General features: G+C 46.6%; 1 protein-coding gene across 1 annotated transcript in view; it reads right to left on the bottom strand.

Moving 5' to 3' along the window:
* Nucleotides 1–27,772, bottom strand: part of LOC105454932 (midnolin-A-like) — a 35,934-nt gene extending 8,162 nt beyond the window's left edge. The window contains exons 1-2 of the mRNA XM_011697911.1: nucleotides 27,189–27,772; nucleotides 6,860–6,947 (exon numbers count right to left, since the gene is read on the bottom strand). Of these exons, the coding sequence (XP_011696213.1) occupies nucleotides 6,860–6,947; nucleotides 27,189–27,772 (672 nt within the window). The remainder of the gene's footprint in view (nucleotides 1–6,859; nucleotides 6,948–27,188) is intronic.

Genomic DNA, 27,772 nt, shown 5'->3' with positions numbered 1-27,772 from the left:
ACTCGAGGAAGAGCCTCTAGCATAGCGTTTAATTTTTGGATAAATTCTCTTGTCATTTCTGGATCGCAATCTCAAGACCATGCAGTCTCTCCCAAAAGAGACTCTCAAAATTCTAAGAATCCTAGAATGCTTCAAAAAGAGGGCAAGTCAAAAAGGCCATGCGGCATTGACAGAAATAAATATCTTTCCTCCGCGTGCTTTTTGTCGTCGTACCCATGTTTAACGCAACAACGACAAGGATTCAGGTAGAGTTTTAGCAGGACAGAGCCCGCATTTTCCTGCCGATCGATCACGTCTCGATGCTCGATGAGGGGGCAAAAATGCAGCATAAACGTGCCGCATGCAAGAATGCGACCTTCACGCGTGCCTGCGTATCACGTTCTTAGTGTTCTGCAGTTTTAAATGCGCTCGAGTGTCACCGTTCAAGCGTCTGGATAAACAGAATGCGTTGCCTATCGCCTCCGCTGCACAACGAGAGCCCGAGACAAGAATACGCTATCTCGAGACCTCCGACTATCGGACGGGGGGGGGGGTAGGGGGAGGGAAGGGGGGGAATCTACCCCTCTCCGCGTGTGTCGATATCCGTGTAGCGTCGCGATCGGTGGACATACGGCGCGGAAGAGAGTCCGCGGATGTTAAATTTACTTCGCCGTATGCGCCGTCGTGCGCGACGCTATAAATTATTAATCTAGCCGACGCTAAATATAAAGAAATCGACCCCGTCGTCGCTTGCACGCGCGCGATCGTCGTACCGGACTATGTTGCACAAAACGGCTGCAGCGAAAACGGCGCCGCGCTCGAGCTGCCATCGAGCCGATGCGCTCGCTCCACGTGTCGCATTAAACTCTATTTATGACTAAAGGACGAGATACCGGTATCAGTCGTTCGTTCGCGCGGTGTCAAAGCGAAACAGGAAGTAAGTATATGTATATAGCGTATACACGTTTCGTTATGTATACGCGAGGCGTATCCCAAAACGGCACGCCTTTAAAACGCTTGTGGCTATATAAATCGCGGATTCCTTCTGCATATTAAAATCTACTTTCCTGCGTGAAATCACAACGTGGTACGTGGTTAAAAGCCTCTCGATATTATGTGACCTCTTAATATGGAAGCATTTCGAAAATTTTTGATCAAATTTTTAAAAAATTTTGAATTTACAATTTAAAAATTTTTTGAAATAATTTAAAATTGAATTGAAATTACAAATTTGCTATTTATTTATAATCAATTAAAAGCTTCAATTGAATATAAATAAATGTGGATATAATAAAATGCTAAACATATACGCATGGGAACATTAAATGTGTAATTTCATATCACAAACTTTCTCGGCGAATGTCTTATTTGAATAAGCGACGACGAGATCTCTCTCAAAGAGTTTCAAACGGTTTCGCTAGAATTGAACTGATCGACCGCTATCTCCTCGTGCAGCACTTTAAGACCTCTCGAGAAAAATCGAGTTGTACACATATTTTTACGTCCTTGTGAATTAGGCTGCGCAAGTCGTCTTCGCCGCCGCCGCCGCAGCCGCCGCCACGAAATCGGGGCGCTCTTTCGCTCGTTCGTGAGCGGAGAGCCCGTGTCCCAAGCTCGATCTCGTCGCTCGGTGAAACGCTCTTGCAAAACGATTAACCAATCGGGCCCACTCCCGGCACCCAATCTCACCCGAGTCTCCCACAGCGAGCTTCCTCGGCGCGGCAGCGGATCGATCGGATGCGGGACTCGTGAATCGCGATGGACCGTTTAAGGATTGCGAGGCTGGCGGCTGCGCGACTCGCTCTCTTTAAAACTCCTCGAGCAAAAAGAAAGGAGATATATAGTCGTTTACGTACAGACTTGACTTCCCTAATTGTAAAAATCCATTTTTCCGAGCTCCTTAGAAAAACTGTTAAAACTGTCCAAATCCGTGCGCGATCTCGATCGTGGGCACGAGGACTTCTGTGCACGAAGAGAAGAGATCCCTCGCGCGTTCCGCCATATTCGGAACTCCTCGAAAGCTGATACTAACTAAGCTAAACGAGTGAAAGCGATAATAAAAGCGATACGGGTCAAGAGTAGATTAAACGCTGACGCGGTCGAATCGCGTAACTGGCGATGAACTTGTTCGCGCTTTCCGCTATTCTGGATTAAAATCAAAATAAATTATGTGTAAAGAGCAAAGGAAAACGTGTGCAGATCCATGAAAATAAAAGCTCGATACGCGCAACGTGATCCTCGGATATCGCTTTACCGAATTTCCAGTCCTTTCTCCCTTTGTTGCATCAAAAATAACGCGTACATATACACGGTGACTGAATTTTATATCGGATATTTTGGCGGATATTTTTTTACGCGGAGATAATCTCTGCTTTTCCCCGTTCCACGCGAGTGGAAAAAAAAATGATTCGCTCAATTCAATCCTCCCGGCCGCCGCGCGCGCGTCCCTTAATTCATTTCGCTTGAAATTCCAGAAATGAAAGGAAAACTCGGAATCGGCGCGCGATCAAATGCGATGATAATCCGTCTATAACTCCGTGCAATTATCCCAACGGTTAATAGCGGCCGTTGGCCGCTGTATTTCCGACGGAAATAGCCGACGCACGACGACTGGCGCTTGCCGTCATCTTCGGCCGCGAAATCAATTTACCGTAAAGTGGGTGTGTATCGTATACGCCTTAACGCGATAATCTCGTTTGCCGTTTAATGCCAAAACGCCGGAAATCCAGGGACTGGATAAAGTAGTTAGCCGAGCGAACAAGAACGACGACGATGCGAAGACTGGAGGGGTTTTAGAAAGGATAGCGTTTAGGAGATTGTCGTCTTTAATAGTAGAACTACCAACGATTAATTTCTACTATCAAGTATAATATATATAAGTTGAAAAAAGGAATAAAAAGCAAAATAAATTGATTAAATTAATCATTTACGGAAATACATATATCACAGTAAAAATTATGGAAACTTTAAAAAATATACCGTTACACATTTGAGTAAATAAAAAAATTACAAATTACTCATTTAAACCTTTTTTTTTGGGCAGTTCTAGTACCTAAATATAAGATACTTAAAGCGTCAAAAGAAATTCTCACGTGTTTCGAAAGATACCGAACGAATGAATATCGTGGCAATATATTTAAAAATGACTCAAGGCAGATAATCTGCCTTTGAAGAAAGTTTAGTTTAGAGAAGCCCTCGTCTTATCTCAGGAAACAATTAATTACGCTTCCATCGGCGATTTACAGGTTCGTGTTTAGTGGTTTTCAAGTACTTCCCAAAATGAAATATGGAGGCATTAAAGATACATATGACTTGTCACGTATTTTTTTTCTCTTTTGCAATCGCTGCAACAAATTTTTACTCGTATAGAGAAGCATCTTGAAATGTCACGGGCGACATTCGTAAAATCGCGCGTTCGTAAATGATAACGTGCAAGAAACACGGTGCGCGAATTAACGAAGCTTAACGATATATGTATAAATCGTTATTTATACGTATATTGTTAAGAATCGTTAATTCGCGAGCCTTGCACATCCGCGGTGGAGACGCACAAAAGATTACGTCTCTAATCGCGGGTCCGCCGTGAGAACTTTCACCGGGAATCGCTGAACGGATTCGACAGGAGTAATTCGGAGGGTCGAGGTTGAAATCCCGACGAATGGCTGGGAAGTATCACGAGTGCGTTGCGCGTAAAAAGCTGCCGAGTCTCGCGACTGGTCCAGGAGCACCGAAATTAATCGAACTCCGGGCGAAGATGGATTCTGCCATTTTGCCAACATCTAACGGTGATTTCGCGAGCCAAGAGCGAGAGCTGGTCGCCGGACGAAGTCCGAAAAGCCGACCGGGCTCTCTCTCTCTCTCTCTCTCTCTCTCTCTCTTTCTCTCTCTTACTCTCTCGACAGGTCGTCGGGCGAGCGCTCGGACGAGGAAAAAAGGAAGGCGCAGAGATAAATCGCGCTACGAAACGCTGCTCTTCGATCGCGAGGCGCTCGCTCTCGCAGCCGAGCTGTGTGAACCCGGCTCGTGGGTCTCGTCTCGTCTCGTCCCCCTACCCCGTAAAACCACCCACGAGTGTTATCTACAGGGTGTGCCGAAGAGCGTGCGGAGCAGTGGCGACAAGTTCGGAAACGCTCACGAAAGATGGACGAATCTCCCTTTAACGAATAATATCGAAGCTGACGTGTTCTTGGAAAATCCTCAGATTCATTTCCCGAGACGTAGCGAAAGCGACGTAAAATATTTTTTCACAAATAATTACAATACAAAGTATTAAATTCAGTTAAATGCAATTCCCCCCCCCCCCTCCCAAAATACATGAATACACCCAACTGGAGAGAGAGAGAAATATATATACATATAGAAAATAATAATTCCATCTATCAAAAATGTTTAACGGGATATCCAGTTGGAAATCTAATTCCCGGCGAATATTCACGAGTTACAACCGTCGCGTAAGCGTTACAGGAAATAATTACAGAACGCACCGAGACGTGTCTTTTTTTCCGCGACGCCCTGTAGGCCTGTTCGCGGCTAGAGAGACGGAAGGGGGCGACCGAAGGCGAGGGCGCGCAAGAGAGAGAGAAAGGGAGAGAGAGAGAGAGAGAGAGAGAGACGCGCACGCAACGCATACATACAGGCGTACGGTTGGCACGTAGGGACCGAGCCAACACAGAGGCCGACTTTAAAATTGACTGCGGGTGACCGAGAGTGCCGAGCCGAGCCGAGCCGAGCGGGCCGGACCCCTTGACAGCCATGCGAACAAGTCTCGGTCGCGCGATAAGGACCCGGGGAGAACGACATACGCGCGCGCGCGCGCTGTTGCTAGCCCGGGTCGCAGTCAATTTCAGACTCGGGAGAGGAAAGAGAGAAAGCCCTCCGTTCCGGGTCCCTTCCCCTAATGCCGTCAACCCTTTAACCCCCAGAACGGCTTAGAAACGCCCGTAATCGAGAGCTCGCTCGCAGACGAGAGGTTCGAGAATCCCAGAAAATCATGATTGCTCCCTTTCTCTCTCTCTCTTTCCTTCTCTCAGGAAATTTAACGTCTCAGAAATGACAAGCCCGCGTTGCAAACGTTATTCTAAATTATCTTTCTGCTATTATTCTGTTCTATTCTACAACGTCCATTTTTTTTTGTTCTGTCCATCTTGCGATCATCTTATTTTCATTGTAGGTAGGGACGTCGTAACGTAACAAGCCTTCGCTGGCTGGTTTTATCTTTCGCGTGTACATACTTTTACGTGCTTTTTGTGATTATCCAACTTTATCGTAATCCAATTCTTGTGTGCACGCAATAATGTTATTATTATTGTTATTCCCGGAGGCGAACAGGTGATTCCAAACAATCGACAGTCGAATCGGCAGCATCGTCTGGTAAAGCGAGGGATATTATATGCCACGTTTGCAGACGTCTCTCTCTCGCAAACCTCGCGAACAGTCAAGGAAGTTTCGAGCGTGTTACGTTTTACAGCTCCGTTTTATTTTGCCCGGATATCTACAATATCCTCCGCGGTTCTTGAGCGGAAACGCACAACGAGCGGGAGGGGGGAGAGGAGGAGGGGGAGGGGGAGAGGAGTTCATTTCCGTGACGTTGTTACACCTTGTTTCCCAAAGGCTGGTGCGTTCCGCGCGCGCGGAACAAGCACCTGTATGCCGCGCGTTGCGGCCGGTTAGGGTTGTGAGCTAGCGTTACGTTACGTTACCTCAGTCGAACCTATACGCATACCATTACGGTCGCCCGAAGTCATATGGCCTGGACGTCATATGTTTACGCGCTCCGATTTCTGTAACAGATCGCGCTCCGCGCGGCCAGATGTCCCGCGCGCGAGGTGCAGCGCGACGAGAGGGCGAATTTTCTATAAGGCTCGAAATTTGTGCCGTACTACACGTAAAGAATTTCCTACGGTAATTAATTGCACGAAACTAAATTAATTTACATCCAATTAAATAAGATCTATTTAACTATATATTTAAATTTATATATACATATATGTACCAGAATAAAGATATACGATATAGACTCTACGTCGTTCCGAATTTTGTTGCGAATCAGATTTATTCGATATACAGATCGCCTGAAAACGGGTTCGGACTCCAGCTCCATCGAGCTTCCATCTGCCGCGTCTCGACGGCCTCGACAAGCGGAGTTTCCAGCTGGTGTCCGCGCGGCGCGGCGACGCGACGGAATACGTCGTCGTCTGGTTTTTCCGTCGTGTCCGCGATCGCAACCCGGATTCTCGCGCGCACCCGGTGCGCACACACACAAACATACACACACACACCGGGTCTCCCGTCCTGGAACGGTTCCTCACTCGTTCCGCCGGAGCGGAGGACGCCGGTTGACTCGGGCAACGGAGGAGAGCGTACACGGAGGCGCGGACGAACGCCGTTAACTCTCCGGCGTTCGCGTGTGTATCGCCGGGTCACTTGGTTTCTCGGTCATATCGTCCCCGACACCTTTATCCCTCGATAAAAAGCAGGCGGATCCGGCCTGCCGACGCGATCGACGTGCACCTTGTCCCTTGGCCCTTCGCGTGACCAAGACAGCGTATCTTGCCGATCTTCGAACGAAGGGACGTTTAAATATTTCGGTTTTTTTTCTTTCGACGTCGTTCGACAATAGTTAAATAGATATCATATAATTCCTATAGCGGTACCAAAATGTTCCTCCTTGATGCAAGAGGGAAGGAGAGGAGCATACCGAATTTTATCGAGCTCTCCGCGCGAGCCGGTGATGCGCCTTCGCGGCGACGACGATAAAAATCCGATAACTATTCATCACCGATATAACTATTCATTATCGCGCCGGAGTGCGCGCCGTCGGGTCGACTTGATTAATACTCCACGTGCAGAGTGGAGAGCAGGACGCGAGAGTTCAACTCACCAACAATCCGGTTTCCACGCTCGGCAGCAGCGTTAACCGACTGTCGTTCTGTAGGCCGTTTTCCGCGAGCGTTCCTTCGCGCAGCTGCCTGTAACAAGAATAACAACGAGAATGGTTAGCATCTTCGTCACCGTTCGATATCAAAATAAAAAAATAAAAAAAACGATCGGTATCTTGACGAGTTAAAACGTACGCTAAAGCTGATGCTTATCGCAGAATTATCGCAGAATTATGGAGACTATGGAAATAATCGTAGTTAGAAAATATACTTCTCTAAGAATTATTAACAATTGTATATTTCAGTTATCGTAGAGAGATTGGATCTTTAATCGTAACTTAGATATTTAATAATGCATTAAGAGAAAGATAATTTCCTCTAATAGAGAATATTATTTTTCTCTTTGAAAGAGTGTTTGTTTGTAAAAAAGATCAGCTTCCGATTCTTCAACACATACAAAATATAGAGCTATTTATTGGTAAAAGTACCACACACGTTTGCTATACAGTATTCATTATTCATAATTAATCGCTAGTGATCGAAGTGCGCTTTGCTTTTACGCAAGTCGGGCAAAGTCAGTCTTAAAAGGGTCTGTGGAATCGATCTGAGAAACTGGTTTCATTATATCGGCCGCAATATGACGAAACCCAAGGATTCGTACCGTAAAATCGTTACGGTTCTCTCGCGAAAGAGGATCTCTCATCCGCGAGCTGTTCTCGGAGAAGCCCGAAAGAGGGACCCGAAACATCGTACAACGGAATAACGAAGAGGATCGGCGAACGGTTGGAAATATCCCATTCGAGCCGAGCGTTAAACGAGAGCTGTCGCGGTTTGGCACTTCGAAATGCGGCGTGACGGAAGAAAGCGAATACGAGACGGACGGGCCGCTGCGCCGCGCCGCGCCGCGCCGTGCCGCGAGGAGGTGGAGAGAAGGGAGTCCCGGTGTGTGGCAGTCGATGAAAAATACTTATATGCAACAGTCGACAGAATTGGGTCGCGATCGCCTCGCCGCCTCTCGCCACGGCATATAAACATCCCGATCTATATATCGGTTTCCCTCGGCTTTCTAAATAAAATCGCGCGAGACGGGCTCGCTCGTACGTCACGGACTCGTCGTTTCGTCCGTTTTTCGCTCTCGAACCTCTCGAAAACGCGGCCGTTGCGAAAAAAATACGCGATTTTACATTGGTTCGAGAGCACGCAGGGGAGCCCACGCGCTTTCGTCGTTCCGCGCGCGTGTTGTTGCGTCAACTGCAAAACACTTACAAATTCGCGGGAAATGCCGAAATGCTGCAGGAGAAAGGATGACGAAAAAAAAGAAAAAAAGAAAAAAGGAAAGGAAAAAGCAACGTTTCGTCTCGACGACGACTTGTATTTCTGACAATCAAAGTCCATGCCGCGACCCGGTTCACACGCACGCACGCACGCACGCACGCACGCACGCCACGCGCGCTATCGCGAGGCCGCTGATGCAACCGCTACCGCGGAGCGGAAATCGACCGAAATAAACACGCGTGATAAAAAGCCGCGCTCGAGCAACGCGAGCGGAAGCGCGGAGCCCCGAGCGCTATCATTTTTTTTTCTTCTCCTACAGGGGAGGGGAGACGGCAAAATCGGCTAACTATTACGGAACGCGAGACGGAGAAATTAAATGGGGCAATGTTATAAGATCGGCGCGATTCTTATCTCCTAGCATTAACTCCTTTGTATACGAAGCCAGATCGAAACGGTACTTTCTCATCTCGTTCTGCGTATACCCCGACGCATATTATGTAATTATTTAATTTTAACGCTGTAAGATATAATTAAGGTAGAAGTAATAATAAAAATGTTGAATATACATCACGTCTAATTGAACGTAAATAAAGGCTAGCCATAAATAACCAATTTTTTTTTGTCTATTACATGACACACGCCACCTCTTTTTCCTTCAGGCCGAGATTTTTTATCCTTATAAAAAGAAAATTACGCACCGACGCGACTGAAAATATCTCATTATCGACTCGTTAAAGCTTTGACTCTGTCAAAGCGACTCGACGAGCTCCAGCTCGCTTCGATCCGTTGTTTTCGACGTATCTCTGAAGTGTTCGAGGGACCGCGATAACGCATTGATAGCTTCCGGTGTATCGGCCGATATCGTAACCGCGATTATAACGCGACGACCGCGTACGCGCGCACGCAATAAGACAATAACGCGAGTATATCGCGATACAAATCCACGACCTCGGCTTAGGCATTGACGGTGCCCGCGATAACGCGATCGCGATTGCGCCTGGATTCGCAGCACGTATATAATAAAAAAAAAAAACGAAAGAAAAATAAAGCCCCGATAAGAAAATATGCCGACCTGGAAAATTAGACCGCACGACTCCCCGGCAACGTCGTCGGATATCGCCGACCGTTTCCATTGGCGACCGTCGCTCGTTGGACCTCGATCGAAGGAACGAGACCTTGCCGCGTATAAATACGGCGACATTACTCCGATTTACGTTCGATTCTAATCGGGGCGTGTAACGCCGTTAAAATCGATCCCCTCGCGAACTCGTATATTTAATTAATAAACAGTAATTTTATTAAGGGCGTATTGCAAGTTTATAAGCTGCTGCAGTGCCTAGAGAAATTAAAGAAGGTTCGGGAAAATTAAATTTTAAAGATTAGATTAAGGAATATTAGAGATATTAGGGATACTCAAAATGTTCCGTTCACATCTCTCCGCACAATTTTTTAAATAAAGAACTATTGATTATTAACCCGTAAAAGAACACCTGGGTGCGAATTCGTACCAAGCGAATTTTTTTAGTTTTATATCTTCCGAAAATAAAAAGTAAAATGTGTTTCTCAATGTAAAATTGTCTGACCAATCGATTGGTAATATTAAATTTTCGAAAAAAGAACGTAATTGTTTTCAAGTTTCGTGTTAAACAAAAGAGAGGTGTCCTTTACGGGTTAAAAGAGTATACGGTTCAGGTACGGTTTAAAATTTCTCCACTTTGAGGAAACGTTTTATCCAATTAGTCGCCCCTCGCGACACCTTATTCCTGCAACCGCACAATTTTACGTCACTGATTCCGCGGAAAGGAAAAAAAAATCATCGCTCTTTTCACGTTTTAAAAAAATTCTCGATGGATGATCGCAGAGGCGGAGGCGTGTACATACACACCTCGCGACGTCTCTATAACGTCATCGACGAAGAGGCGTGCAGAACCATTCGGATATAAACCGAGAGCGGGGGAGGACGACGGGCGACCGATGCCCGTGCCAGAGAGAACGTCCCGTGCATGCGTCGCGCACCCGGGTTATTGCACCCTTAGGCCGTTCCTCGAGTGCCAAAAGCCCCGCCGTTAAATCCCGGGGCCTTGACGAACGACCGAATCTGCAACGCGCGCGCTCGCGCACCCCTCGGTCCTTGGCCAGGTAAAAAAACTCGGAGCGTAAACTCGGCCGTGTTTCAGAGTCCCCTCCCCGCTTTCATCTTCCGCCCCCTTATCGCGCAGCCCTCGCACGCGGAACGGTCTCTCTCTCTCTCTCTCTCTCTCTCTCTCTCTCTCGTTTATTCACCGGGTATTTACCGGGCGACGTGCAGAACGAGGCGGTGACTCGAACGACGAGGCGAGTGCGAAGCCAAAAACGACTTGTCGATGCATGAATGCCAGGCTGATTAACGCGAGGTCAAATCATATTTCGATCGTCGAAATATCATCTCTGCCTGCAGTATATTTACAGGCCCGAGGCGAAACGTTCCGTCGCGAATTCGAAGATACCTCGATATATCTCGTTTTAAATCGCAGTTCTCTCGAACACAAAGTCCTCCCTCGGATGTTTTCTATTAATAAAATTCAGCTAAACGGCTGACTCTATCCGAATGGTGTTAAACGAAAAGCGAGATATCCGTCCGATCGAGCGGATCTCGTTACGCATCTGCGTTCCGTGCAACCGACACCAAGTCGGGAGATTTCACGCCACCAGCGGGGTAACGCCCCGCTCTCTACTCACCCTCGTTGCTGCCGCACTGCACTTGCTGCAGCGGCGTGTGCCCGACCACGTCGGGAGCCTCTAGACGGCACTGTCTAGCTTTCCTTCGAACGGCGAGCGGCCGCGACGATTCGCATTGCGAAACCGCCGCGGCGGTATCGCGGCACGCAGAATCGGCGTATACCGCAATCGGCAAACAAGAGGGGAAGGGAGGGAGGCAGGGGGAAGAGAAAAAGGCGAAACTCCACGGCCTTGGCGAATATGCATCTTGCATCGATCACGAGATCGTTCAACAGATATCGACTCGAGTGTATCCGCGTAAAATGGGTGTTGCTTGTGAATGACGGTTGTTTTAACTCCCACACTCTCGATCATTTGACGAGTCCGATATTGTAATTAAAAATGATCCTTTCGACAAGGGCTTCCAATTATTTTTGTGTTGGTCGTCTATATACATTATAGAAAAATAAAACCAACATTATTTTCAAAACGTCTAAATATCTGGAAAACGAACCTCTGCAAACTTAACCCATCCACCATTAAAAAGTTTCACTCTCTATGCCATAATTATAAGTACTAATTTATTGCCGTAAATTTATTGGCTTAATCATATTTAATGATCAATATTATATAATAATTGTATAGAAAATAGTAAAAAATAAAAATAAATAATCGAACATTTAATTCTCAGACGGCATCGTCTCGAAGGAGCAATTTCGTCAGAATAACGCTTGATAAAATTTTCTCAAATAAATCTCCTGCATGCCTATTTTCTGCGCTCGCCACATGAAATTCATCGGAGAGATCGCACTTGATTCCGTCGACAGGGGCGAGATGTGAAAAGACCGAGTGACATATGTCACCCACGCGATCGTTTCAGAGCCGACAAAAAAAGAATCCGAAATAAAAGGACTAATAAAGCCACGTCGAATCGATGCTCGGTGTCGAAATCGATGCTTGACAGTTTCGGAATATCAGCGTTTAGACTTATTAAACCCCAGTCGTCTGTTCGCTCTTTCTTTTGTTCGCCGAGAGAAAGAGAGAGAGAGAGAGAGAGAGAGAGAGAGAGAGTGTGTGTGTGTGTGTGTGTGTGTGCGTGTGTTGCGCCGGCAATATTGCCGTCCGTCAGCGACTCCGCGAATGTTAATAAGCGCACGTCGAACCGCACACTCGGAATCGGAAGCAACGTGTGTGTCGATTAATACGCGCTTAAAGCGATTGCGAAAACGGCGCGGCCGAATATATTCCCACGTCGGCATTTATGCGAACGGCGGCGCGTGGCAGCTCGTACTTATATGCCGCGCGAATAAATTTCACAGCGGATTCTCGCGAGAGAAGAATTAACAAGGCCTAATCCATGCATTAATTGTGCAATTGATTGCGCGATGATTTACTGGCTGCGTGACTTTTTGGTCGGTTTAATAGAAACGACCGGACGTACGCGCATTTCGTTACGCTATATAGAAATTGATAATTGTACAGCGCTAAAATTATATTTTAAAAAAATTCAGTTCCATGTATCTATATTTCGAATATTATATTTAATATGATATATTATTTAATATTATCTTATCTATACACAGCGCTAAAATTGTATCTGTTTTTCGAATATTATATTTAATTCGATATATTAAATATAATATTCGAAAAATAAATACAATTTAAGTATGTTAAAATAAAATTATATTAAATTATAAATAAAATCATATTTAATATTATTTTATTGTACTAAATATCATATTTTTAGATATATATTTATCTGTGTGTGTGTGTGTGTGTGTGTGTGTGTGTGTGTGTGTGTGTGTGTGTGTTTAAATGTCTAATGATATTTTTAATCCTTGTCGCAATCATCTGCGCGTATGTTAATCTTTTTTACTAACATTCTGGTTGTGGGAACTGATGCCCTCTTCAGGCAAACGTTTCGATCGCGTTATTGATAGCAATGTCGTACACGTGGCCGATGGCTCAAATCATTTTTAACAAAAATGACGTCGTTACGTGCGCCTGGATCGAAAATGGAGTTTCACTTAGTCGACAGTTTGTCAACATGCCTTATCTCGCCCGCCGTATAATTCCTATAAACTCGCTCGTCAACCCGAGCCCGAAGTGTCTCCTCCTCTTCCTCCTCCTCGAGGTTTCTCGTCTCGAGGTTTCGCTCGCGACGCACGTGCGCGCGCGCGCGCGCGAGTCGATAAAACGACGAGCGAGACCGGTATAATTTCGCTGAGTATAGATTATTTCGATGTTGCGAGGCACGCGAAAATTTCCTACTCCTGCCGCCTCGCGAGTAGGTCCCTCTCGAAATTCGCACCCGGACAAAACGGGGGCCGAAAGGGACGCGGGCGAGAGTGGAGCTCGTTACGCGTATAGGAGCGCGGCCGGCGAGCGAGCTTAACGGGTTTTCGTTCAAGATCCCGATCCGATACGATCCGATGCGTGTCGCTGACCTTTACGCTCGGCGATAAAAAGGAAGGCAGCCGCCTTGCGCCGCGATAACACGCCCGTCGCCCGTCATCGCGATATTTAGAGTCGAAACACGGGACGCGCGAGTGGCGAGAGCACCGCGCGCCACCGCCGCGTGCAAGGCGATACGAGCTAGCTGCCGCGCTGGTGCCGGTGAACGTAAAACGCGAATATGTTTCGCGCAACATCGAGCATCCGCCGCGCTCGTCGCGTATACATACCCGCCTAGCTTTATTCGTAGCGGTATACTCCCGGCTTTTTGTATAAATTAAACTAACGGACACACGCGCTTGGCGTAATCGCGAAAACGCGGAGTGTAGAGCGGGAAGAATGGCGCAGCGCTCGGCGGAGCTCTCGGGGAACGTTCGAATGTATAATAGAATCGGATAATTTTCGGGATGGGGCGCGCCGCGATGTAAATCACGAGGTAACGAGGTAATACGAATGCGACAGCGGGAGAAAGTGCGGGGGAAAACCGCGGATTATACGAAGAATGAGTAAGCAATCTATATACCGCAGGCGTACGTAAGTGCGTGCTCTATTTAAACCCACGTAACATGATTAAGGGATATTTCGTAAAGTTGTCCGAGCGTTTAAAAAGAGTAAAACGGATCTTTCAGGCGCGTCCTTTAAACATCTCTCATGCACGTATGTAACGTCGATGCGACGTTTTTTGAAAATGAAAACAGATATCGTAATACTGCGGCGAGTCCCCAAATGTGCGACGGGCGGCTCTCGATTTCTATACGAAATAAAGTTATCAGCCAAATTTAATAGACATAACGCGGCGCAAATCGTCGCGTGGATGATCGCCCTGCGACACGCATATGTTAATTGGGTCGCGACAACTTTTTATTTCTCAACGGCACCGAGAATCCAGCTCTCTCGCATCGTCGTCCTCGCGGCGCGGCGTGGCGCGTCGGCAGCGTGCGAACCGGAGTTCATAAATGCGTGTCGCCGCTGTCGCCGCGAGACGTGAAAACGCGATCTTACTCGCGAAATGCGCGAGACACACGTGAGATTTCCACACGCGGAAAAAACACATCTGCGTAGACGGTGAGCGCGCCTCGGGAAAATCTATTCTTGGGAACCGCCGCCGCCGCCGCCGCCGCCGCCGCCGCCGGGGAGTCAATAACCCGCGGCTTTCAACAAGTGCCATAACGTTGAGATACTTGCACTTGTACAATGCGTTTGTATATTAGCGTCAAACAAATGCGCGATTTCCGTCTTGTCGGATCGACGTGGAGCGCGGGGCACAAAGAGCGCTTAAAATATTCGGCGAAGTCGAGCCTCTCTAGTAGTGAGACGCGGGTAAATAAGCGCGTGCGGAAGCCCACACGATAGGGCCCGAGAGAGACCGACCCTCCTCTTAAAGCACTCCTCTTACGCGCGCGCGCATTTATATACTATAAATATTATCGTTCTGCTTCTCTGTCGCTATCGTTCACGCCCGCTGCCTCGGAGAGAGGTCAGGCGCGGAATATATTCGTGCGAACCGAACAAACACGGTTTGTAATCGCGAGACGCTTTGTCCCGCTTGCCCCACGCTTTGCGCCGCGCTCATTTCGCGAGCATATCGGAGCGTAATGTCACAGATAAATCTTCGGCTTCCCCGTGATATTATACACGGGCACATGGCTTAAATAGATCGTTCCGCGAAGCTCGTATCCGATGGAGAACCCCTTACCGAGGAATCCAAAATCGATCTTTCCGCGGCGGCAATTCGATTCAGAATTCGCGCCGTTACTTTAACTTTCAGAAATAAATATCTCGTGCGTTCGCGATATCGCAAAAAGCTGAATCTCAAATTAAAAGTTTCAGCGACACGGTCTGAAGCCTTCAGCAAAGAGCTGTGCTTTTATTTGAAACGGGATTCTATATTATTTCGAAGAACAATTGTTCTGTTTTTGATTTGTTGATCTGTTCGATACGTCCTTCCTTTGTACTCGCCGTACTCGTAATAAAGCAATCACTCAAGCGCTTATCTCGGATTTGTTTCGCGTGTATTATTCCAGGTCAATTTGCACTACCTTCATTAACGGGGGTATTTTCAAGCGCTTAGCCTCAAACAATTTGCGCAAGTCCCTTTCGAATAAATTAGCCTCGCGCGTTGGAATACACTTTGCTCACTTTAAACAAATTATAGCAGAGCTTACCACTGAGTTTATTACGACATCTGTAACACGAAGTAATTTTTCCCGTTTCTCCTCACGTAACGGAATATTTTTAATCTTTCTTAACTATCTTTATAAAAATGCCGGAACGCAGTTTCGTTCCGAGGAGACTTGCTCTTTTTAATAACTGCTTTTTTCACACTTGCTGTACTTAAACTAATCCGATTATATGCCCGCACTTTGGAAACAAAGAGAGAGAGAGAGAGAGAGAGAGAGAGAAGGAAAAGCAGAAAATAGACGTAGAAAGAGTGCAGATTAAAAATAGAAGTCTTATTACGATCTATAAATAATTCCACGATGTTTTAGTACGATAGTATTATACTTCCGCGACAGTAGAATAATAATCGATCGCCGAATGTACTTACGCAATTTTTTAAGTTTTACGGTATAAATGCCTATAATAACGATAATTTCACAGAAAACGATCTTGCGAATAATAAAACGCGGTCTACTTACGATAAATAATTGTGTTGCGATAAAAAAATTATAATAAACTCGTTCTGAAAACGTGTTTTTCTCAATCGGACGCATTTACACGCCTCTCTGTGTCTTTAATTTCAGCATCGGAATTTCTTGAGAGAATTCCGTTGCTCCTTTACAGAAAAAAAGAAAAGAATTAAGCATTAGGCCGCGCCTCCCGCCGATCGATAAGGCTATGCAGCAGCTCGCACATGCTACGTCGCAAACAGATAGATGATCTCTTCAAGGATAGATTAACCACGCGCAGTCACGAGTGAATATGATGCTAGCAAGGAAAATCGTTACGCGATTTAAATGCGAACTAAAGAAACGCGCGTGTCTATTCCCTATATCTTTCCCTCTTGAAAATCTTCGAGATATCATCCAAACAAATTTCAAATTTCTGAAAAAAAGTCCTGGAATGCACGGAAAGAACGATTTTGCTGGAAAGTCTAAAAATTTTGCTTGGGTACACATCTGAAAATAATTTCATTGGGTTATCAAAACAATTTTGTTGGAAACTCTCAAAAATGGTGAGTATTGCTGCGAAACGTTTTGAATTTTGATATTCTAGCAGTTTGAATTTCCAACAAATCGTTTTGATGGTTCAACAAAATTATTTTCAGATCTGTATATCCAGCAGAATTTTTAGACCTTTCAGCGAAGCAAAATCGTTCCTTTCGTGTGACACAAATGAAACTTGCATTGTTCCCTTCAATAAATATTTTCTAATAAACAAGAATAATTCACACATTAATCTATGTCGCCGTATACTCTTTTCTACTTCTTTCTTGATATATAAATTAAAGTGCTATATAATACATGCGCGTGCATTTGCACCAATTTGCATGATCGTAAATGCCCTCGCAAAATTGTCCGTAACACTTTTTCGTATTGACGTGCGCTTAATTCGTGTTGCTATAAATATTTCCGTGCAATCGATAGAAGGACACTTCGATATCTAAAAATAAAAGATAAATCCGCGCTTTGCGAGAAGGCTCGTGTGAAGAAAACTGCTTCTGGACCGCGCCGCGTCGTTGGATGTAGGACGCCCGATACCACCTTGAACGATACTGCCCGTTTCCCGCAAGGACCGAATTAACTCTCCGCGTTGTGTTTCGTTCCGCTTTGCGGATTTGGCGGCGCACGCGCGCGCGCGCGCGGGCGAGATTCGCGAAAGAGACGGCGCGCAGCTGCGAAATATCTTCTTTTTTTTCTCTCTCTCTTCTTTCACCGCGGGATCAGGGACATCGAGAGAGAAGAGAGAGAGAGAGAGAGAGAGAGAGAGAGAACACATGAGAGACGGGGAGGATCGACCTTCTCCGCGTTCCTCATGCGCGAAATATCGCGCACCGGCGGCGGTCTCGTCGCCGCCGTACATGGCGTGTAAACAATGCTATAGCCCCACGCCTACGTGCGGGCTACGTAAATTAAGTTCTTGCGCCCGAACATGTGCGGACAATGCAAAATCGATTTTGACAACGTTCGCGATCGTCGAACCGCTTTCCCAACCCTTCTGTTTCCGAAGCGAAAACCCCTCCCTCTCTCTCTCTCTCTCTCGCACGCGCGCGCGCGCTGCTGCGGAAAGTGAACTGCGCTGAAAATTATTTTCCAACGTTAAATTTCTGACGGACGAATGTTTACAATTTGTGATTTCCGTCGGAATTTTACATTCCTCGCGCGCGAAGAAGGAGAAAACATTCGTGATATTCGTGTCAATACTCGTCAAGTGCCCGCAGGCAGTATCGGTGTGTGCATCGCAAAGACGAGCCACGGCATACCCAAGGCTCTTTTCCGTTCTTTGTGCGAACCACGTAAATTAATTATGCAAGCGAAAAACTAATACAAGTGCTCGTGCATTACAAAGAAATTTGACATCGCAGAGAAATGGTGTCCGCCGTCAGGGCATGAAAGATGTCTAACGCGGACTCACGGAACTGTATTTATCCTTCGGCAGATATGGGCTGTTACTCTCATTGCTAATTCACGCAACAAGTCGTACTTATCCGCTGGCGAGTAGTTTATCACCCGGTCAAGTAATAGATGTGATGTGCCCATTTGTAAACGGCTATTTACAGGTACGGGGAGGAGCGGATATTTCGGGCGCCACGTGGATTTGGATCATCTTGGCTATTAGCCGGGTACGCGTCACCAGGTACAGAGACCACCTTCGGGGTGGTCAAAATCGATTTTGCGGGGTCCGTCCTGAGCGCAACTAATCGATAGTCAAACTAGATAAGATAAACGTACACGTGAAATAAACAAAAAAAAAAAAAAAAAGAAATATGAATAGCACAATACATCGTAAAATGGCAATTAATCTTCAACTATATGGATGTGGAATCCCTCTTGAAAAGGTCTCACCGGCAGTGATTTGTCAGTATTAGTTGTTCATGGAATCTCTCACTCAAATTTTACACTCAAACTTTCTCCTGTATTTATATAGGAGAAAGATACAATTGACAGTTTTAATCAAGAGTATCTCTTCTCTATAAATACTGATAAAATACAAGACAATATAATGGCGAGTTCTTTTCTCTCTTTATCTAAAAATAGAAATTTATAATGGCAAGCAGCACATATATATAGAGCATTTCCATTTCTCTTATTTTCTCTCTTTATCTAAAAATAGAAATTCTTCGAACCACGTCCCCTGGAATGGAATGTAGTAAAAAAAAAATTATGTCAACATTAAAATTGCCGCCGCTTTCGCTCGCAATTATATTATCTCGTTTCATTTTGTCCGACAATTGATTCAGAGACGCAGCTTCCTTGCGTAATGAGAACAAAATAACGCGTCCGCTTACGCAGGCCTCCAGACTACTATAGCGCTAAAGACGCTCGTGCAAGCGCAACGCGTAGACACAATACGTTGAAAAACCACGTAGACGTAATTTCATAGTCTTACGGCATAATTCTGCCACGCGTCTCGTCGTCGTCGTGGTCGTTGTCGTCGTCTTCGGCTCGCAACGCGATTATCGCGCGCGAGTACATGCGCAATTCCTCGATGTCTTAGTCAGCTGAATTATCAGCTGAATTATGAGTGGCAGTACAAATAATACGACGTGCATGTGAAGCAATAAAAAGAAATATTTGCTGAAAAAAAATCGAAATGCAACAGCCATTAAAAAAAAAAAATCATGAAAAAAAATTAATAAGTATACAGGACGCAATTTTATCCAGCTACGCATCTAAATTCCAGTCATGCCCCAGTATTTTTTAATTTCCAAATATATAATAAAATTTTTTTCTACAATTTTTGAAACGAGAATTCGGTTATAGGTACAATTGAATTAACCGAGCCACTCCTTTATCTTACAAGATCATAATTGTATAATTAGCAGTTCATATTAAAGTGTATTCTCATATTATACAAAATTATTGTATGCAATTATATAATTATGTAGGCGCAGTACGTATTGATCTTTCGTTCGGCCAAAGTGCTCGTAATGAATATTCTCGGAGGCTCCGAATTGTCGCCGGAGTCTATCATTAATTCCGAATATATCAGCGATAAGCAAAGATAACGTTCCTCCTCCTCGGGAAGGCAGATAATTCGCAATTTACAGGCGGCTTAATGACAGAGCCCGGGCGCGGAGCCGGTTTCGCGAGCTGCTTTGTTTCGCGCGGCTGGCGAATTTTCGTGACGTTTGCCGCATACGAGAGGAGGAACGGAGGAGGCCATAACGGTGGCTTTTTAAATCCACCGCAAACCCGCGCGCGCCCGCGGAGCGGAGGCAGCCGACGAGCATTCCGCTCGATCGATCATCCTGTTTTCTCGAATTGGCGACCGGCCATCGCGCGCGACTGACTGATTCACTCGCCCGGCGCGTTCAACTCGCCTCGCGACTTTCCACTGGGTCGTCCCCATCGCAGGGCCCGCGCGCAGCGCGGCGCGACGACACGACCGATAAACATGTTTTCGCTCGGCGCGATCGCGAAAAATAACGGAGCGGACGAACTTAGGCTCATTTCTCCGACATACGTTTCGATCGCTCATTCGGATTTCGCTGCAGAAGTCGCGACGCGCGACTTAAAGCGGCGCGTTTTAACGCGCTCCGCGATTTCCCTCCGGGATTTCTTCTCGCGACGTCGCAAAATTATCGCGTTCTAGCGTATAGCTGTGCTATGCATGATGCAGCACTTTGAGCGAGGTGATCATCGAGAATTTTTGACGAGGAGCCTCTTTTTCTTCATTCCGCGCATGTGTGCGATAAGATTGATTCTAATCATGCTTTTCTAATCGCGAGTAAAAGTACGTTATATATTGGTACTATTAGAGTTCAATAGTTGAATTAATTATATATAATTGTCGTTAAATGAGAAACGACGTTCTCCAAGAAACTATATTTTCTTCTCTTACGACACCCAGAGGCCAGACAATTCGCTCTTTAATATGGATTTACAGTGCCTCGATCGCGAAACAAAAAAACAAGAAGAAAAAATCGCTAATTGTTGTCCTTCTGCCATAAACGGCCGTAGCGAACACTCAAAGTCCGCTCCTTGTACGCGCGCACGTGATGACTAACAGAAATCCCACAATGACACATTCGCACTTGACGCGGGTGACGCAGAGAACGCCCGTAACGCGCCCGATCGTATATATGTATGTATAACCGTCCAACGTAAATTTTGCCAGAAGGTCTCGTTTTACAAAAAAGAGAAAACGCGGGATTCGGGATTATCCGGGTCTCCATCAAGCGCGCGAAATCAAGAGCTTACAAGAGCAGAGTAAGATCCCGGCCTTCCCCGCTACAACAGTTCGTGGAAGTCTCGCGCTCTGGCTCTCGCGAATGCAGAGGTGTAAAAGATGGGCGTAAATGCGCCGGTGACTAATTAATATGCGAGATCACGAGGTAAGGAGGACGAGTTCGTAGGGCAAAGACAAACGGCAACGTAACAGACTGTGTAAGAGACACTTGCGTCACGTTATCCGCGTGACGCAACGTGTCGCCACGAGGACTGCGAATGCCACACAACGAATAGACAATGTCGCGCTTCGCCGCGAGCGAAGGCTACCGAACGCCGCGGGGGCTATACCATATGTATACCGTACAGTCAGGCAGGTGTCGCGTTATTAACTATTAGGTAAACGCCGCCCCCGAAAGTGGATTCGCGCGGGGGCGATGTAATTCGGGACGGATTTGGAAATGGATGAGATGAAGAGCCGATCCCACGCCGACGAGGGGCCTGCACGAACACGGCCGGTGCTGCACACTCGACCGATCGGCCGAGACTCGCATTATTACGCATCCCGGTCCACGTTCGTCTCGAGAGAGAGAGAGAGAGAGAGAGAGAGAGAGAGATAAAAGGCAAGAAGGCACGGTCTTAAACTTTAACCTTTAAAACGTATAAGAGTTGCTTTATATCGGGAGCGTATAAGCTTCCAAGATCTCTCTTTTAGATTTCCTTTATTCCGTTCTCCTACTCGGGCATTCGTTTCCCTTTATACACGCGACACACACAGAAACATGTTTATCAGTTCTGAGGAGACAAATAAGCTATTACATGCGTACACGTTGAACTGGCTGTTACTCAAGGCTGCGAGTTAAGGGTTAACAAAAATTCAAATTCGGTCATTTTGTCAAGCCTCGTTGGCGTGCATTCTACGATATTTTCTTCGTCTCTCTTTTTACCGTCGTTACACGAGAGGAAAAACGGGCGATTTGTACACGGAAAGAACGATTTTGTTGAAAGATCTAAAAATTTTGCTAAAAACAGATCTGATAATTTTGTGTTGAATCATCAAAATAATTTGTTGAAATGTTAAAACTGACAAGCCTATAAAACGTTTTGGTATTCTAGCCATCACTTTGACTTTCGCACAAAATTATTTTGATCACTGAACAAAAATTATTTCCAGATCTGGATTCAGCAAAATTATTCTTTCCGTGTATTAAAAAAAAAATAATAATAAGGTGCACGGAAAGAACGATTTTGTTGAAAGATCTAAAAATTTTGCTAAATATAGATCTGAAAATAATTTTTTGTTGAATCATCAAAATAATTTATTGGAATGTAAAAACTGATAAGCATTGCTATACAACGTTTTGATATTCTAGCAATCATTTTGACTTTTGCACAAAATTATTTTGATTATTGAACAAAAATTATTTTCAGATCTGGATTCAGCAAAATTGTTCTTTCCGTGTGGGATACAATATCCATAAATAATCTTCATTTAGCCAATAGAAATATCAGAGAATGCAGATACACACACAGGATGTATCGTATAGAATTACCCCTTTGATATTTCCGTTCTTTTCCAGTAACCTTCTAATTTTACCATTCTTGCATAATAATGATTATGCAAAGGTTGCACAAAATAAGGCACTGGGAGAGCATATGAACATGACTTTTTCCACAAGTTTACAATTTTACATTAGAAGAGAAAAATGTCAGAGGGAGGGAAGGGGAAGTGAAGTATTGTGGCATTTCGCCTGTCTCGCGTTTCCATTCAACTGATAACGGACACACTCGCACCTTGCGTAATATAAAAGATTAATAAAGTATAAAGTATAAATCCGCGTCATCAAAATCGCTCGGTTAATTTTATTCGATATACGCGTCAAGCGGTGGTCGTCTCGTCGTGTCTCCATTCTCGGCAAGTGTCTTCTCGAGTCAAGTCCCGAAAAATTTTCTTCAACTGCGCGCGCAGTTCGTGTTTATCGAAGGTATTTCCTCGGCAGAGGACGTGTCGAGCATGCTCCTGCTATGATGCTGCCGAACTGACACACGCGCAGCTGTTTTCTCCCCCCCCCTTCCCCTCTCTCGTCCCCTTCCTCCCCCTCGTCTGCCGCGAGGACACGCACGGACGCACGCACACGTGTGCGTCCGTGTTGTTCGGCGGAGGAAAAAGATCCGGCGTGCTACCTGCGCCTGAAACTGCCCCGGCAGGCACAAAGAAACGAGCGGCGGCGAATAGTAGTGGGTCGAGAGAGCCGGGCCAAGGAACACGCGGCAAAGAGGAGCGACGAGAGGTGAGAGAGGAGAGAGGAGGACGAGGAAGAAAGAGACGGAGAGAGGGATCAACGACGGACGACGAGAGATCTCGAGGGAATTACGCGTGGAGGCACCGTAAGAGAACGAGATAGAAGAAAAAATGCCGAGGACTGAAAGCAAGCAAGCGAGCAAGCGAGCGAGCGAGCGAGCAAGGAAGGAAGAAAGAAAGAAGCGGATCGTCGCCAATATACGTTTTACAGGGAATTATATGTATACTTGTACAACATGTTATATCCAATAAAATTAGAATAAAAATTATATGTATATTAATTTATGTATGTATTTCTTTTCCCTGTATTTTCCTCTCTCTCTTTCTCTCTCTCTCTCTTTGATCACTTTGCGTAACTGTAATTTTGTAATGGTTTTTAACCTTGTCTGAAGGATTAAAACATCAATTGTGAGTAAATTTATACCACATGCTCATGTCAAAATACTGTTAACGTTACCAAAAAATTGCCTTATGTACCAGAAAAAGTTGTAGACACGTGGATTAATTCTTAAATTAACGTAGCTAAAAATTTTCGCCCGAACCCATGAAAAAATTCACTTGTAACGGAAATGTCGCGTGTATAGCAATTAAAGGACAGCGGAAAAACCGACTGAGGAAAGCTTATCACTTTTTTTTTCATCATACTCGAACGCCTACATTGCGATTGTGTGCCTTTTCCGTGCACAACTTTTGTAAAAATATACCGCCGCTTTATTTATCTTATTGCTTTACCGTCGCACGATACCCCTCGCGTTTGCTGTTATCGTCACGATTGCATTTTCTCCTTTCCCTACGATTTCTGTTTAGTCATACTCATTCTGGCGGGTCTTACCCCGAATAATAAAATAGATTCCTTTCTCCGTCTTGCCTCCTCTCGCCGCCACTTTCGTGTGTCTCGATCTCTTTCTCTCTTTCTGTCTCCTTCTCTCTCGCGCTGTCTACCGCCGCAGATGGCTGTCACTGTTCCACTTTATACGGGAGCGCGATTTCCCGAGATATCCTCTACCTACTATACCTACTACTACACACCACCTCCGCCGCCGCCGCCGCCGCCCGCGTCGCCCCTCGCCCCTCGTTTCTTTCTCGGAGCTGCTCACCGCGCGCGGTATGCCAACCTTCCACTCCACCATATTTCTCTCGCGTACTCGTACGGAGTATATACGGCGGCAGGAGGTGGGTAGTGGAGGTGGATGGATCCGCGCTGCGGCCCCCACGGACGCCTACGAGAGCACGTATACAGGCGGTTTCAGGAGGATAGGTCGATACTTCGGGGAGCAACCGCTCACTGTCGCGGGGGTTATCGGGTGCTCTCTCAGGCAAAACCGGGGGAGAAAACCCTTTACCCTCCTCGTCACGGAAATTCCGCGGAAATCTTATTTAAGCTGGCGAAACATCATTACTCGTCCTCCGCGGATTTTAAATTCGCTTTTTTTTATTTGTTTTAAATTAGCATCGTTATTTCCTCTTTTTTTTTTTTTTTTAAGTGAAGTGTGCGACAGAATGTGTACGTGAAATATGAACGAGAATTTTTTAAAATGTAATAAAAATGTGTCACTCGTGTTTTACGTCCGTTTCATTTTTTTGTTTTGTTTCATCTCACCCTCTTCGCTCCCCTTTCGCGGCCAGATTACTGTGGCGTATGTATCGGTTACGCGTCGTGCGAATATTTGAATATAACACGCGGCGATTTACGGGTCGAATACTGTATAAAAGGTATCCGTGAGGTAACAAAAGATGCAGGAAGAGTAAGACGTCTACGTTGGGGAACTTGAGAAACTCGGCGACTGATAAGATAAACAGAACGACGACATAGTGATGTTGCGAAAAAGGTTTCGTGGAACGCGCGTCTAATTTCGAGTAATCTTCTAGAAGTGTACAATCGCGATTTGATAATAAGCGGCCGAGAGAATGGACGCACCACCGTCTCAAGTTTTAACGTTTCAGCATTTGGCATTTCCGAGCCGATAATACTCAATGAAAGAACAACGCCAGCAATTGAGAAGCTTAAAAAACTTGCTTTCAATCTCGCATTCACACTCGAGAAACTTCCGACACACGCTCGTAAGAATGCCTTTATTTGGAATGATAAACGAGGAATGTGAGAGATAAGGTCGTCCCTTCCGTATCTCGGAGTATTCACGAATCCTCCAAGATTTTTCGAAATCTTGGCGAAATCTTGTTTTGTCGAATGTACATATATAACAATACCTAAAAACATATATCTATCTGAAAATATCTAAATCTTGTTGCTCTTGTGCCTTCTTTAATCTGATCTTAATCGAGATATACACCGAGCACATTCGCTTTTCGTGCGCAGGATCGCGATCAGATGACATCATCCCCCGGGTGGAAAAGTAAAAAAATTTCTTCTACTATCTTCGACGATAAAAATTTTCACTTCTCTTTCGTTTTCGCCTCGGGTGAAAAAGTATTAAAAAAATTGTACGATCGCCGTCTTCACGACGACGCTGTTGAAAAAGTGGCGACCTGAAACGACGAGCGACAACGCTTTGTTCCTTTCCCGCAGCATCGACCGCCGCTTCTGACACACCCGGTATACCGCACGCACCGGGCGTACATGCACTTTATCCCTCTCTTTCTCTCTCTCTCTCTCTCTTTTCTTCCTCTTCCTCCTCCTCTTTTCAGCGTCCAAAAGTGCACCGGCACGAAGGACGAGTCTGCACACACGTTCGTTCTCTCTACCCGGGTCTCTCTATTCTGCTTTCCCTTCCTCTCTCCCTCCCTCCCCCCCTCCACTCTCTCTCTCTCTCTCCCTCGTGCGCTCTTTCTCCTCTTTCTTTACGGAGCCGGAGCATGGGGCGAGGTCCGATTCGAACGCACGTCGCGCTCGTGGGAAAAATAGAAGCGACAAGAGCGCGAGACACGCACCGCGTCCGCAGGCCTTCTGGGCGTCGCGACGGCTCTCCTCTCGCGCGTCTCTCTCCACCTACGGAGAGACCACCGCCGTATCCCCCTCGCTCGGGATCTGCACCGCTCAGGGATAAGCGACTCCGACGCCCGCGCTCGAATCGCGGGGGAGACGAATCCGCCGCCGTTCGTTCGTTCGTTCGTTCGTTCGTCGTGCACGTCGCCGGATATCACGAACGTTTCAGCTGACCGACGATAATTCCTCGTGATTCATCCCGCGCGCCTTTACGTTTCTTTATACCCTGCACAGGCCCGGCCTGCGGTGTGGCTTTCCGCCTCGGTTCACCGAGTACGCGTCTCGTTTCGTTTCGTTTCGTTTCGTTTCGTTTCCACGCGCAGAGAATGTGATAAAAGCCGCGGTCAAGAGGCGCGGACATATTTCTGCCTGATTGCGGGCGAAAAAAAGGGGGGAAAAACCGGGAGAAGGGGGGCGTGACACGTCGCGATAGGCGATTAGTCATTAAAAAAATATAAAAAATAAAAATACGACATGCGAAACACACTTTACGCGAACGGCAATAAAACGAGCGTGTGCCTTTTGTAAAATCGTGCGACTTCCACCTCTGCCCGCGTGTCGTGTGACTTTGCATATGTATATACTCTTTCCAGTGTTGGCTCAATTTTAAACCACGCTTCCTAGTGCCTTTCCAGCGAGCTTGCTTCTCCTTCCGAGCGATTGTTGTCGGAATGCAATTGTCTCGAATTAAGAGCGGGGAGCGTAAAAAGACGCAGTTAAAGCCTCAGGTGCGATCGAGATCTACGCGATCTATTCTTCTCGACTCCGTACTTTCTCTTCAACCACCTTCTCGGACGCGAACATTTGTCTTTTTTTTTATCTTTCTCTCTCTCTCTCTCTCTCGCCGAGAGCCTATATAAGCTTATCTCAGAATGTAGTAAACTGCGTGAGAGAAACAATTGAAGTTAATCACAAACCATTGTATTGTAAAACGAGAAGGACTGTGTAATCTTTAATAAAATTATACGTTTCTATTAGTTAAACGATTATCCGTGTCCTGTCGTCCGTTTCTCTCCCCGTTCGCTCCGTTTTTCAACGCGGTCAGATTACGCGAATGCGACCTAAAAAAAAAAACGACCGAGCCACCGCACGAGAATCGGGATCGCGATGACGCGATCTCTCTGCGAGTTCGGAGGGGCCCACACATTCGATGCTCGCGAGGTCGCGTTCTCCCCGTGGTGTTCTTTATCGCAGACACGAGTAATTCTCCTCCCCCCCCCCCTCTTTCCCTTCCCTTCCCTGCCAAACAGCACACTCTCTCGAAAGAGATCGCCGAAATCGCGGCGAGAGTTCCCCGGCGAAGGGAATAGGAGGACATCACCACTCACCTCTCGCGATGCAGCAAGCAGATGCGCTCCTTGGCCACCTTCAGCTTCTTGGAGATGATCTTCTTGAGATTCTCCACGGTGTCGTTGCGGTCCACGGCGAGCTCGAACTGGCCGCCGGTGGTCGGCGTGATGCACACGGTGATCTCGTCCTTGTCGACCGCGGTGGCCGCGGCCACGCAGCCACACCCCGGCTGCGATGCCGGTGGCAGCTGCGGCTGCGGATGCAGCGGCGGCAGCGGTTGCTGCTGCGTCGTCGTCATCGTCGAGCAGGAGGTAGTAACAACGGCAGAGGCGGCTGCTGCGGCGGCGGCGGCGGCGGCGGTGGCGGAGGCAGCGGCAGCGCCGCGCGGCCCCGGGGACGCGGCCCTTATCGAGCCCCGGTCACGACACTCGACGGGATCGACGGCGGCATCGTCGGCGATAGGTGCGGCGGCGGGGGCGGCACTCGCGTCGTCATCGTCGACCGTCCGCATCTTCGAGGCGGTGGTAGTGGCGGCTGCGGCGGCGGCAGCGGCGTCGTCGCTCTCGCTTCCCATCGCCGACGCTACGTCCGACGTTCGCGGCGGGCCCGCGGTGTCGTCCAT

The sequence above is a fragment of the Wasmannia auropunctata genome, unplaced genomic scaffold (genome assembly GCF_000956235.1).
Source record: "Wasmannia auropunctata unplaced genomic scaffold, wasmannia.A_1.0 LD335972.1, whole genome shotgun sequence".
Lineage (NCBI taxonomy): Eukaryota > Metazoa > Arthropoda > Insecta > Hymenoptera > Formicidae > Wasmannia > Wasmannia auropunctata.
The sequence above is the reverse complement of the archived record's forward strand: the minus strand, read 5'-3'. Positions and strand labels throughout refer to the sequence as shown.